The following is a 12,294-nucleotide window of genomic DNA, read 5'->3' as shown; positions in this document are numbered from 1 at the left end:
CTCTCATGCTCACATCTCTGTCCTGGGATTGCTGCAGTGTTCCAGTGAACATCAACGCAAGCTCGAGGAACAGCATCTCATCAGCAGGGGAATGGGAACCTAAATTGTAGTTCCAGTGTACAGGCTGTTGAGTAGTGAGGTAGGGGATAAGGTTACAGGGACGCAAGAGGGCACTGGCAAGCAAGAACTTGGTTTAAAGTGTGTCTACTTCAACGCCAGGAGCATCCGGAATAAGGTGGGTGAGCTTGCAGCATGGGTTGGTACCTGGGATCCTGATGTTGTGGCCATTTCGGAGACATGGGTAGAGCAGGGGCAGGAATGGATGTTGCAGGTTCCGGGATTTAGATGTTTCAGAAAGAACAGAGAAGAGGGTAAAAGAGGGGGGGGTGTGGCATTGTTAATCAAGGAAAGTATTACAGTGGCAGAAAGGACGTTTGAGGACTCGTCTACTGAGGTAGTATGGGCCGAGGTTAGAAACAGGAGAGGAGAGGTCACCCTGTTGGGAGTTTTCTATAGACCTCCGAATAGTTCCAGAGATGTAGAGGAAAGGATAGCGAAGATGATTCTCGACAGGAGCGAGAGTAACAGGGTAGTGGTTATGGGGGACTTTAACTTTCCAAATATTGACTGGAAATACTATAGTTCGAGTACTTTAGATGGGTCTGTTTTTGTCCAGTGTGTGCAGGAGGGTTTTCTGACACAGTATGTGGACAGGCCAACCAGGGGCGATGCCACATTGGATTTGGTACTGGGTAATGAACCCGGCCAGGTGTTCGATTTAGATGTAGGTGAGCACTTTGGTGATAGTGATCACAATTCGGTTAGGTTTACCTTAGCGATGGGCAGGGACAGGTATATACCGCAGGGCAAGAATTATAGCTGGGGGAAAGGAAATTATGACGCGATTAGGCAAGATTTAGGATGTGTAGGATGGGGAAGGAAACTGCAGGGGATGGGCACAAACGAAATGTGGAGCTTATTCAAGGAGCAGCTAATGCGTGTCCTTGATAAGTATGTACCTGTCAGGCAGGGCGGAAGTTGTCGAGCGAGGGAGCCGTGGTTTACTCAAGAAGTTGAAGCGCTTGTCAAGAGGAAGAGGGCGGCTTATGTTAGGATGAGACGTGAAGGCTCAGTTAGGGCGCTTGAGAGTTACAAGCTAGCCAGGAAGGATCTAAAGGGAGGGCTAAGAAGAGCAAGGAGAGGACACGAGAAGTCATTGGCGGATAGGATCAAAGAAAACCCTAAGGCTTTCTATAGGTATATCAGGAATAAACGAATGATAAGAGTTAGAACAGGGCCAATCAAGGATAGTAGTGGAAAGTTGTGTGCGGAATCAGAGGAGATAGGGGAAGCGTTAAATGAATATTTTTCGTCAGTATTTACAGTAGAGAAAGAAAATGTTGTCGAGGAGAATACTGAGATACAGACTACTAGGCTAGATGGGATTGAGGTTCACAAGGAGGAGGTGTTAGCAATTTTGGAAAGAGTGAAAATAGATAAGTCCCCTGGGCCAGATGGGATTTATCCTAGGATTCTCTGGGAAGCCAGGGAGGAGATTGCAGAGCCGTTGTTGTTGATCTTTAAGTCGTCATTGTCGACAGGAGTAGTGCCGGAGGACTGGAGGATAGCAAATGTTGTCCCCTTGTTCAAGAAGGGGAGTAGAGACAGCCCTGGTAATTATAGACCTGTGAGCCTTACTTCGGTTGTGGGTAAAATGTTGGAAAAGGTTATAAGAGACAGGATTTATAATCATCTTGAAAAGAATAAGTTCATTTGCGATAGTCAGCACGGTTTTGTGAAAGGTAGGTCGTGCCTCACAAACCTTATTGAGTTTTTCGAGAAGGTGACCAAACAGGTGGATGAGGGTAAAGCCGTGGATGTGGTGTATATGGATTTCAGTAAGGCGTTTGATAAGGTTCCCCACGGTAGGCTATTGCAGAAAATACGGAAGTATGGGGTTGAAGGTGATTTAGAGCTTTGGATCAGAAATTGGCTAGCTGAAAGAAGACAGAGGGTGGTGGTTGATGGCAAATGTTCATCCTGGAGTTTAGTTACTAGTGGTGTACCGCAAGGTTCTGTTTTGGGGCCACTGCTGTTTGTCATTTTTATAAACGACCTGGATGAGGGTGTAGAAGGGTGGGTTAGTAAATTTGCGGATGACACGAAGGTCGGTGGAGTTGTGGATAGTGTCGAAGGGTGTTGTAGGGTACAGAGGGACATAGATAGGCTGCAGAGCTGGGCTGAGAGATGGCAAATGGAGTTTAATGCGGAGAAGTGTGAGGTGATTCACTTTGGAAGGAGTAACAGCAATGCAGAGTACTGGGCTAATGGGAAGATTCTTGGTAGTGTAGATGAGCAGAGAGATCTTGGTATCCAGGTACATAAATCCCTGAAAGTTGCGACCCAGGTTAATAGGGCTGTTAAGAAGGCATATGGTGTGTTAGCCTTTATTAGTAGGGGGATCGAGTTTCAGAGCCACGGGGTCATGATGCAGCTGTACAAAACTCTGGTGAGGCCGCACCTGGAGTATTGCGTGCAGTTCTGGTCACCGCATTATAGGAAGGATGTCGAAGCTTTGGAAAGGGTGCAGAGGAGATTTACTAGGATGTTGCCTGGTATGGAAGGAAGGTCTTACGAGGAAAGGCTGAGGGACTTGGGGTTGTTTTCGTTAGAGAGAAGGAGGAGGAGAGGTGACTTAATAGAGACATACAAGATAATCAGAGGGTTAGATAGGGTGGATAGTGAGAGTCTTTTTCCTCGGATGAGGATGGCAAACACGAGGGGACATAGCTTTAAGTTGAGGGGTGAAAGATATAGGACAGATGTCAGAGGTAGTTTCTTTACGCAGAGAGTAGTAGGGGCGTGGAACGCCCTGCCTGCAACAGTAGTAGACTCGCCAACTTTAAGGGCATTTAAGTGGTCATTGGATAGACATATGGATGTAAATGGAATAGTGTAGGTCAGATGATCGGCGCAACATCGAGGGCCGAAGGGCCTGTACTGCGCTGTAATATTCTAATTCTAATCTACCGATTAGGCACACTACAGCCTGCCGGTCTGAACATTGAGTTCAATAATTTCAGAGCATGACAGCCCCCCACTTTACTTTCATTTTTAGTCATTTTTAGTTATTTTTTCTTCCTTTTTTTTTGGCATTCCTTTTTACATTTTTTACAATCTTTTTTTGTATTTATTTCAGTTCATCTTAGTTTGTTCAGTTTGCTCACCCACTGTTTTTTTCAGGTTGTTTTTCTTCAGGTTTGCACTTGCTGATGTTCAATATTCAGTATATTCACACCTAATCTGTACTAATGCTTTGTCTTTCAACACACCATTAACATATTGTTTGCCTTTGCTCCGTGACCTTTTGGTCAGCTATGTGGCCTGGTCCAATCTGCACCTTCTCCTTTGTTATCTCTTGCCCAACCCCCACCTCACTTGTTTATAATCTGTGACTTTTCTAATATTTGTCAGTTCCGAAGAAGGGTCACTGACCCGAAACGTTAACTCTGCTTCTCTTTCCACAGATGCTGCCAGACCTGCTGAGCGAATCCAGCATTTCTTGTTTTTGTTTCAGATTTCCAGCATCCGCAGTATTTTGCTTTTATATTAATAAGAGTTTTATTGGGTAAGGGTATTAAGGGATAGAGAGCCACGGTTAAGAGACTGTCACGAAAACACGCTATGTCGAATACAACGAACAAAGAACAGGACAGCACAGGAACAGGCCATTCGGCCCTCCAAGTCTGCGCCGATCTTGATGCCTGCCTAAACTAAAACCTTCTGCACTTCCGGGGCCCATATCCCTCTATTCCCTTCCTATTCATGTATTTGTCAAGATGCCTCTTAAACGTCGCTATCGTATCTGCTTACAGCACCTCCCCCAGCAGCAAGTTCCAGGCACTCACCACCCTCTGTGTAAAGAGCTTTGCCCCTCGCACCTTAAACCTATGTCCCCTAGTAACTGACTCTTCCACCCTGGGAAAAAGCTTCTGACTATCCACTCTGTCCATGCCGCTCATAACTTTGTAAACCTCTATCATGTCGCCCCTCCACCTCCATCGTTCCAGTGAAAACAATCCGAGTTTATCCAACCTCTCCTCATAGCTAATGCCCTCCAGACCAGGCAACATCCTGGTAAACCTCTTCTGTACCCTCTCCAAAGCCTCCACGTCCTTCTGATAGTGTGACGACCAGAATTGCACGCAATATTCTAAGTGTGGCCTAACTAAGGTTCTGTACAGCTGCAGCATGACTTGCCAATTTTTATACTCTATGCCCCAACCTATGAAGGCAAGCATGCCGTATGCCTTCTTGACTACCTTATCCACCTGCGTTGCCACTTTCAGTGACCTGTGGACCTGTACACCCAGATCGCTCTGCCTGTCAATACTCCTAAGGGTTCTGCCATTTACTGTATACCTCCCACCTGCATTAGATCTTCCAAAATGCATTACCTCACATTTGTCCGGATTAAACTCCATCTGCCGTTTCTCCGCCCAAGTCTCCAACCGATCTATATCCTGCTGTATCCTCTGACAATCCTCACCATTATCCACAACTCCACCAACCTTTGTGTCATCCGCAAACTTACTAATCAGATGAGCTACATTTTCCTCCAAATCATTTATATATACTACAAACAGCAAAGGTCCCAGCATTGATCCCTGTGGAGCACCACTAGTCACATCCCTCCATTCAGAAAAGCACCCGTCCACTGCTACCCTCTGTCTTCTATGACAGAGCCAGTTCTGTATCCATCTTGCCAGCTCACCTCTGATCCCGTGTGACTTCACCTTTTGTACCAGTCTGCCATGAGGGACCTTGTCAAAGGCTTAACTGAAGTCCATATAGATAACATCCACTGCCCTTCCTTCATCAATCATCCTTGTCACTTCCTCAAAAAACTCAATCAAATTAGTGAGACACGACCTCCCCTTCACAAAACCATGCTGCCTCTCGCTAATAAGTTTGTTTGCTTCCAAATGGGAGTAAATCCTGTCCCAAAGAATCCTCTCTAATAATTTCCCTACCACTGACGTAAGGCTCACCGGCCTATAATTTCCTGGATTATCCTTGCTACCCTTCTTAAACAAAGGAACAACATTGGCAATTCTCCAGTCCTCTGGGATCTCATCTGTAGCCAATGAGGATGCAAAGAATACTGTCAAGGCCCCAGCAATTTCTTCCCTTGCCTCCCTCAGTATTCTGGGGTAGATCCCATCAGGCCCTGGGGAATTATCTACCTTAATGCTTTGCAAGACACCCAAAACCTCCTTCTTTTTGATAATGAGATGACTGAGACTATCTGCACTCCCTTCCCTAGGCTCATCATCCACCAAGTCCTTCTCTTTGGTGAATACTGATGCAAAGTACTCATTTAGTACCTCGCCCATTTCCTCTGGCCAATCCTTTCCCTAGTTACCCTCTTGCTCTTTATATACGTATAAAAAGCCTTGGGATTTTCCTTAATCCTGGTTGCCAAGGACTTTTCATGACCCCTTTTGGCCCTCCTGGCTCCTTGCTTAAGTTCCTTTCTACTGTCTTTATATTCCTCAAGGGATTAGTCTGTTCCTAGCCATCCAGCCCTTACGAATGCTTCCTTTTTCTTTTTGACTAGGTTCACAATATTTTGCGGTATCCAAGGTTCTCGAAACTTGCCAAACCTATCTTTCTTCCTCACAGGAACATGCTGGTCCTGGATTCCAATCAACTGACGTTTGAAAGACTCCCACATGTCAGATGTTGATTTACCCTCAAACAGCCGCCCCCAATCTAAATTCTTCATAAATCAAATGATGATTTTTAATCCACTGGCTGGAAACCTGAATTAAATTTTAAAAAACAAATAAAAGGTGACTCTATACTAGCAGTGAAAGATGGCCAGCCCAATTTGCATCACTGTACTCCACATTCCAATGCATTGAGGTGGAGTCAGATTGTCATCACAGACCCATCAAGAACAGTGACCTGGGGAATCTGAGTGAACTAGCTATCCTCTTCCCATTAGCAAGGCATCAAGGCCATCACTTGAATATTAAACTGGTGGAGACAAACCACTCAAACCTAATTACTTGAACGATGGGACCCTGGTTGTGAGAAGGGAATTCCTAGACATGGACTGATTAAGTTGCAAGACGGAATACACACTGATAGCCATCATGTTGAATCACTGGGCGATGGTCATGTGACAATCCCACCATCCATGTGCTTACGCTGGTGTTTTGTCTGCAGCAGCCAGACACTGACAAGAGAAGACCCAAGTGGGGTCCCTCCTCCCTTCCCAATCCAACTTGCAAGCTTCAAACCCTACCTGCTGACTGTGACCACCAAGGCGTATCCCTGCCGCAGATAGAGACTCCTTGAAGCAAATCAGCCACATTGCTGTCTCCAGGAGAACCACCGAATCAGCTGTTCATATCTTCAAACTGGAAGCCTCCGGACCACCAAATTCAGCCTGAAGCCAGCCGAGTCACCAACCTCCACAGACTGTTTGCGCCTTTTATTTCTCTGGACTCTAATTGATCTATCCTTCCCCACTCTGTAACCTATTTGTGTGTGTGTGTGATCTTCCGAGTGTGTGCGTCTGGTGTGTGTGAACTTCCAAGTGTGCGCGTCTGGTGTGTGTGAACTTCCGAGTGTGCGCGTCTGGTGTGTGTGAACTTCCGAGTGTGCGCGTCTGGTGTGTGTGAACTTCCGAGTGTGCGCGTCTGGTGTGTGTGAACTTCCGAGTGTGCGCGTCTGGTGTGTGAAAGTTGGAGTGTAATTTATTATTTTACTTAGATCGGTTTAAGTACAACAAAGCTAACCTCTTTCTTTGTTAAACTCACGAAAACCTGTCCAATTGATTCTTTTTATGATCATGGCAAGTATACAGTTAAACATTCACTGATTTGGCAAGTATATCCACTTCAAAATTAAATAAACCTGTTGTGGTCAAACAAGAGGGAAAAGAGGGGAGCCCTTTGACCCCTCCTCACCTGATTGTAACAATATAGATCAACCATGATCTAATTGAATGGCAGCAAGGAACAGAACGGCCTCCTCCTGTTCCTGTGTAACGGGCTCAAGGGACTGAATGGCCTCCTGTTCCAATGCTGTTTGCTAGCTGCCCTTTGTTGCACAGCCTCCCATTCATTTTTAATATCCAACATCATTATGACAGGTAAGGGGCTGGAACCACTACAATAAACAAAGATTCATCCAATTTCATTTTTAGAAGAACCATTATGGTATTAAGTGAGAATGCGATGGGGTCCCCATAAAAGTGCTGTTCACAAACTGAATAATTGAGTTGTCCTTTAGCTTGATTACAACATCTTTTCTCAAGGCCCCTCTTAAGTTGTAGTGATATTCAAAATAAAAAAACTCTGCTCACTGGTTTTCTTAGAATTTATCTCCATGTTTCTTTGAGGTCAATTTTTTCCCCTGAAACACTAACATTAAAAATAAAACCTGATCTTTTAAAGATGGCAATAACAAATTAATCAACTGACCCTGAAGATTTCAGTCATGGTGCAATGGGTGGTACTCTCTTACCGCTGAGTCAAAAGGTCTGTGGGTTCTAGTCCCTACTCCAAAGGCTTGAGCACATACCCCAGGCTGATACACCCTGAGGGAGTGCTACACTGTCAGAGGGTCAGCATTGGGGTCAATATTCATTCCTCAATTGTCATCACTACAACAAAGTATCTGGTCATTATCACATCGCTGTTTGTGGGAGCTTGCTGTGCGCAAACTGGCTGCTGCATTTCCTACATTACAACAGTGCCTACACTTCAAAAGGACTTCATTGGCTGTAAAGCACTTTGGGGATGGCCTGAGATTGTGGAAGGTGCTAGAGAAATGCAAGTCTTTTTACTTGCATTTATATAGTGCTTTTCTCAACCAATAGATATTGCATGTAAATGAGGGAATGTGGTGGTATTTTTATAATTGACCAAGACTGAGGTGTGGGGAGAAGCTTTATAAAATTTGCAGATGATATAAAACTTGGGCAAGTGGTGGATCGTGCTAGGGATAATTATAGGCTTCAGGAGAACATAGAATTGTGAAATGGGCAGAAGCATGGCAGATGGAGTTCAATGTGGAGAGGCGAGAAGTCACGCACTTTGGAAGGACTAATAGGGAAAGACAGTATCCTAACAATGGCACGATTTTGAAAAGTGTAGATGAACAGAGAGACCTTGGTGTCCATGTACTCAAATCCTTAAAAGTGGCAGGGTAAGTTGATAAAGTGATTAAAAAGCATATGGGATACTTGGGTTTATAGAATCATAGAATCGTTACAGCACTCAAGGTAGTCATTCGACTCATCATGTCTGTGCTGGTCCTCCTAAGGAGCAATTCATGTACTGCCACTCCCCTGCACATTACTCCCTTTCAGATATTTAGAAAATGCAGAAAAATTTACAGCACAAATATAAATAGATATTGGGAGGGTGACTAAGAGTTTGGTCAAAGAGCCAAGATTTAACAAGAGACTTAAAGGAGTCGAGAGTGGGTGGAGGGAATTCCGGAGAATACTACACTTATGGAATCATAGAAACTCACAGCACAGTGCGGGGGGGGGGGGGGTGGGTGGTGAGAACTGCTTACTTTTAAAAGAAAACTCTTCATTCTTGACAGATTTGTACAATAAATTGAAAGATGCACAGCCTGGATCAGTCATGATGCAAAAGAATTGAAGAACACAACACAGTAGAAGCACTTTTTTGGCCAGAGCAGCATGTGCTGGGTGTTAGTAACACTGCTAAAGTGCAGAGTTTATCACTTATTCTTTTTCATATATATTTTTGGAGATCAGGCTAGCCAACACCATACTGTGGGCAGAGTTCCAGACTGAAGGTGGCAATCCTTTGATTTATGCACCAACCTCATCAATCAACAGCGATCTAGTGAAGTGAAATGTATAAAGTTGATTAAACGCTGAAACACAGTCTGTAACTCACCGTTATATGCCGATTCTTCCTTGCCCCCTGTTGTCACTCTTGGTGCCTTGTGCTTTGCAGCCTAAAGCAAAAAAGACAAAAATGTGTTGTGAGACACCAAAATTTCAGTTGATGTGGCAGTGGATCGGGGATAGAGGACTCACATGCAGTTGTGCTTCCACCACCACCACCACCACCCCCCCGCCAAGTTACCTGTGAGCAGCAGTGAGCAAGCCAGGTGTGCACACACACACTGAGCACTGGGCCCAGCGCAGTGCAAGCAATGATCAGGAGGCAGGCTCGAGGCAGAGCCCAGAACAGCCAGAGGTTTTCTGCTTCCACTTACTCCTTCGTCTCCTGCAGGTGCTCACTCTCGCTGGCGTACAGACACCAGCAGTACCACTTGCCCTGTGGTACCTCACCACCTAACAGGCTACGACAGTGAACATCAACAGGCAATTCAACTAAATTCTTAGCCTGAGGTCATAGAAAGACCTGCAATTATACAGTCATGACCTAAGGATATCCCAAAATGCTCTACAATGGTCCGGATTTTCCAATAGTAACAATGGCCAAACCATTAGCATTCGTTATAATTACTCGTGAAACCGATAGCAACTTGTGGTGGCCGCTCATGTGCAGTTAAAAGCAGAACCAGACAGGTTGCTGTCAGTGATTCCCTGCTCCTCCACTGGGCACACTGTTGAAGTCCTCCAAATGGAAATCAATTAGAAACCACTGAATTGATGTTAACTTCCACTATTTACTGGTCTCACTGCAAAAACCCTTGAAAAAGTTATGCCTTGTTGAATGAGGTATAACTGGAGTTTTAGCAATATACTAAGTTCATAATTACTGATCCACCACCCTGGCCCTGGAAAACTAATTTTATATTTGTAAAATATCACAATTTTCCATTTCATGCTAAAATTTCAGATTGTTAAAATGATTATTTTTTTTGCAGTTTATGATATTTCAGCTTCTACCTCAATCCCACGTGTAAGTCCCGATTTATTTCAATTTCCGTAAAATTACAAAAAGTGAATGAAAACACCTGCTTATTATTTCCTGGCTTGCTGTCTGAGAATTCTTCAATGTGATTGGTTGCTTAGCCTACTTGACATCACTGTTGCTGGATGCTAGAGATCCCCTAGAGCTGGCACCTGAATGAAATTAACATTGGGAAAGGAGAAATCCACGCCACAGAGATCACTAGATCTTTGCAGGGCAGCTTTCTGCAAGGTCAGTGGCAAGTAGTCACTATGCTGCTGACTGCAAAATCTGGTCAAAGAAGTACTTTTAAAGTGTAGTCATTGTTGTAATGTAGGAAATTAAGAAGCAAATTTTCACACAGCAAGCTCCCACAAACAGCAATATGATAAATGGCCAGATAATCTGTTTTAGTGATGTTGTTTGAGGGATAAATATTGCCCCAGGACACAGGGAAGAACTCCCCTTTTCGTCTTCAAATAATGCCATAGGATCTTTTACACACACCTGAGAGGGCAGAAGGAGCTTCTGTTTAACTTCTCATACAAAGACAGCACCTCTGGCAGCGTCCCTCAGTAGTGTCCCTCCAATAGCGCAGCACTCTCTCAGTACTGACCCTCTGACAGTGCCACACTGATGATGCAGGGCTCCCTCAGTACTGCAGAGTGTCATCTGAGATCATTGTTCAAGTTTTTGGAGTGGAATTCAGACACACAATCTTCTGACTCACTGACCCACGGTTGACAAATGCAACTTCTTTCCATAACAGAGGTCAGCACAGACCGGAGACATACCTGGGGTTTCAGTTTGCATGCCTCAGTAACATAACAGGTAGTGTGCTTTTAGACATTTAGCCATCAGTAGAGATAGGAAGAATTCTTTTTAAAATTATCAAACCAAGCAATCCTTGAATGACTTTAAATGCCAAATTTTGTCAATCAGGTGGAGTCATGTACTGTTTACAGGGCAGTTTTCAAAGTGATAGGAACATGCACTACCCAGTTTATAAGCTTAATGAGTGCGATATAAACAAACTCTCAGGACGCATACTCCATTTGTATTCAGGACTGAGATAATAGTGCAGAAAATTGTTAAATGAGATAAATAGCAACTACAACATCTGCTGTACAATAAAATGAGGCTTTTAACTAAGGTAATGAAGTTAACAGCCATGACACGGCAGACACCAGTGCGGTATTTTGAAAACTTGGTGACTGGATGGCAAATTCCAGCAGTATTTCTTTACCACGTGACATGGTTGTGTGTGTGGTAGCAGATAGATTACAGAGGTGTGTGCATGCGAAGAGTTGCGGGCCTGTGGCAATTAATTTCCTACTCCTCCCTCCACCAGCTGCAACCCTGATTTGGAAATTGCTTTGGAACGGTGTTCAGACCTGGCACTTTGTCCATTCTTTGCGTGAGCTTAAAAAGCAAGTACCGCCAGGATATTCAGCTGTGGAAGCGGCAACATGACTGAACCCAACCAGGTCTTCACCCGACAGTTACACTTATGCACTGGATCTCCAATAGATGCAAGAAGCTTGTCTGACCTTTCCCTCCTGACCTGACCAACCACTGGAGATGCTCTTACCACAGTGGGTCAGCCTAGGCAACACAGAATTATTTTTAGTTATTCTTGGGATGTGGGTGCCACTGGCAACGCCACAACTACTGCCCATCCCCAGTCTCCCCAAATGCCTGCCCAATTCTGATGTTAGCAGTCTCGATCGTCTCCCTGGTCTGTCCACTTCAAACATTCACCACCCTGTGTGTGAAATATTAAGCAGCAGAAACAGTGTTGTGTGCTTCCCGTCACCCTCAGCCACTGTGCTAGCAGGCTTTCATGATTCTTCACCCCTCTCACAATATACAAATCAGTACTCATCAGCATCCTGGGAGGGGTCACCACTAATCAGAAGCTTAACTGCAGCAGCCACAGAAATACTGTAGCTACAAGAGCAGGTCAGAGACTGGGAATTCTGCAGCGAGTAACTCACCTCCTGACTCCCCAAAGCCTGTCCATCAACTACAAGGCACAATTTGGAAGTGTGATGGAATACTCTCCACTTGCCTGGATGGGTGCAGCTCCAACAACGTTCAAGAAGCTTGACACCATCCAGGACAAAGCAGCCCGCTTGATTGGCACCCCATCCACCACCTTCAACATTCACTCCCTCCACCATGGCAGCAGTGTGTAGCATATACAAGATGTACTGCAGCAACTCACCAAGCCTCCTTCAACAGCACCTTCCAAACCAGTGCCCTCTACCACCAGAAGGCCATTGTCACTGGGTCAAAATCCTATAACTCCCTCCCTTACAGCACTGTTGGCCTGAACACCACGAGGAGTGCAGTGATTCAAGGCGGTGGCTCA

The 12,294-nt window shown here is 44.9% G+C and overlaps 1 protein-coding gene across 2 annotated transcripts in view; it reads right to left on the bottom strand.

Annotated features, from left to right (window-relative positions):
* The window catches only part of qars1 (glutaminyl-tRNA synthetase 1), a 106,773-nt gene that overhangs the window by 75,637 nt on the left and 18,842 nt on the right, over nucleotides 1-12,294 (bottom strand). For both annotated transcript variants that reach the window (XM_068052214.1, XM_068052215.1), the window contains exon 7: nucleotides 8,952-9,012. In XM_068052214.1, the coding sequence (XP_067908315.1) occupies nucleotides 8,952-9,012 (61 nt within the window). The remainder of the gene's footprint in view (nucleotides 1-8,951; nucleotides 9,013-12,294) is intronic.

The sequence above is a fragment of the Heterodontus francisci genome, chromosome 19 (assembly GCF_036365525.1).
Source record: "Heterodontus francisci isolate sHetFra1 chromosome 19, sHetFra1.hap1, whole genome shotgun sequence".
Lineage (NCBI taxonomy): Eukaryota > Metazoa > Chordata > Chondrichthyes > Heterodontiformes > Heterodontidae > Heterodontus > Heterodontus francisci.
The sequence above is the reverse complement of the archived record's forward strand: the minus strand, read 5'-3'. Positions and strand labels throughout refer to the sequence as shown.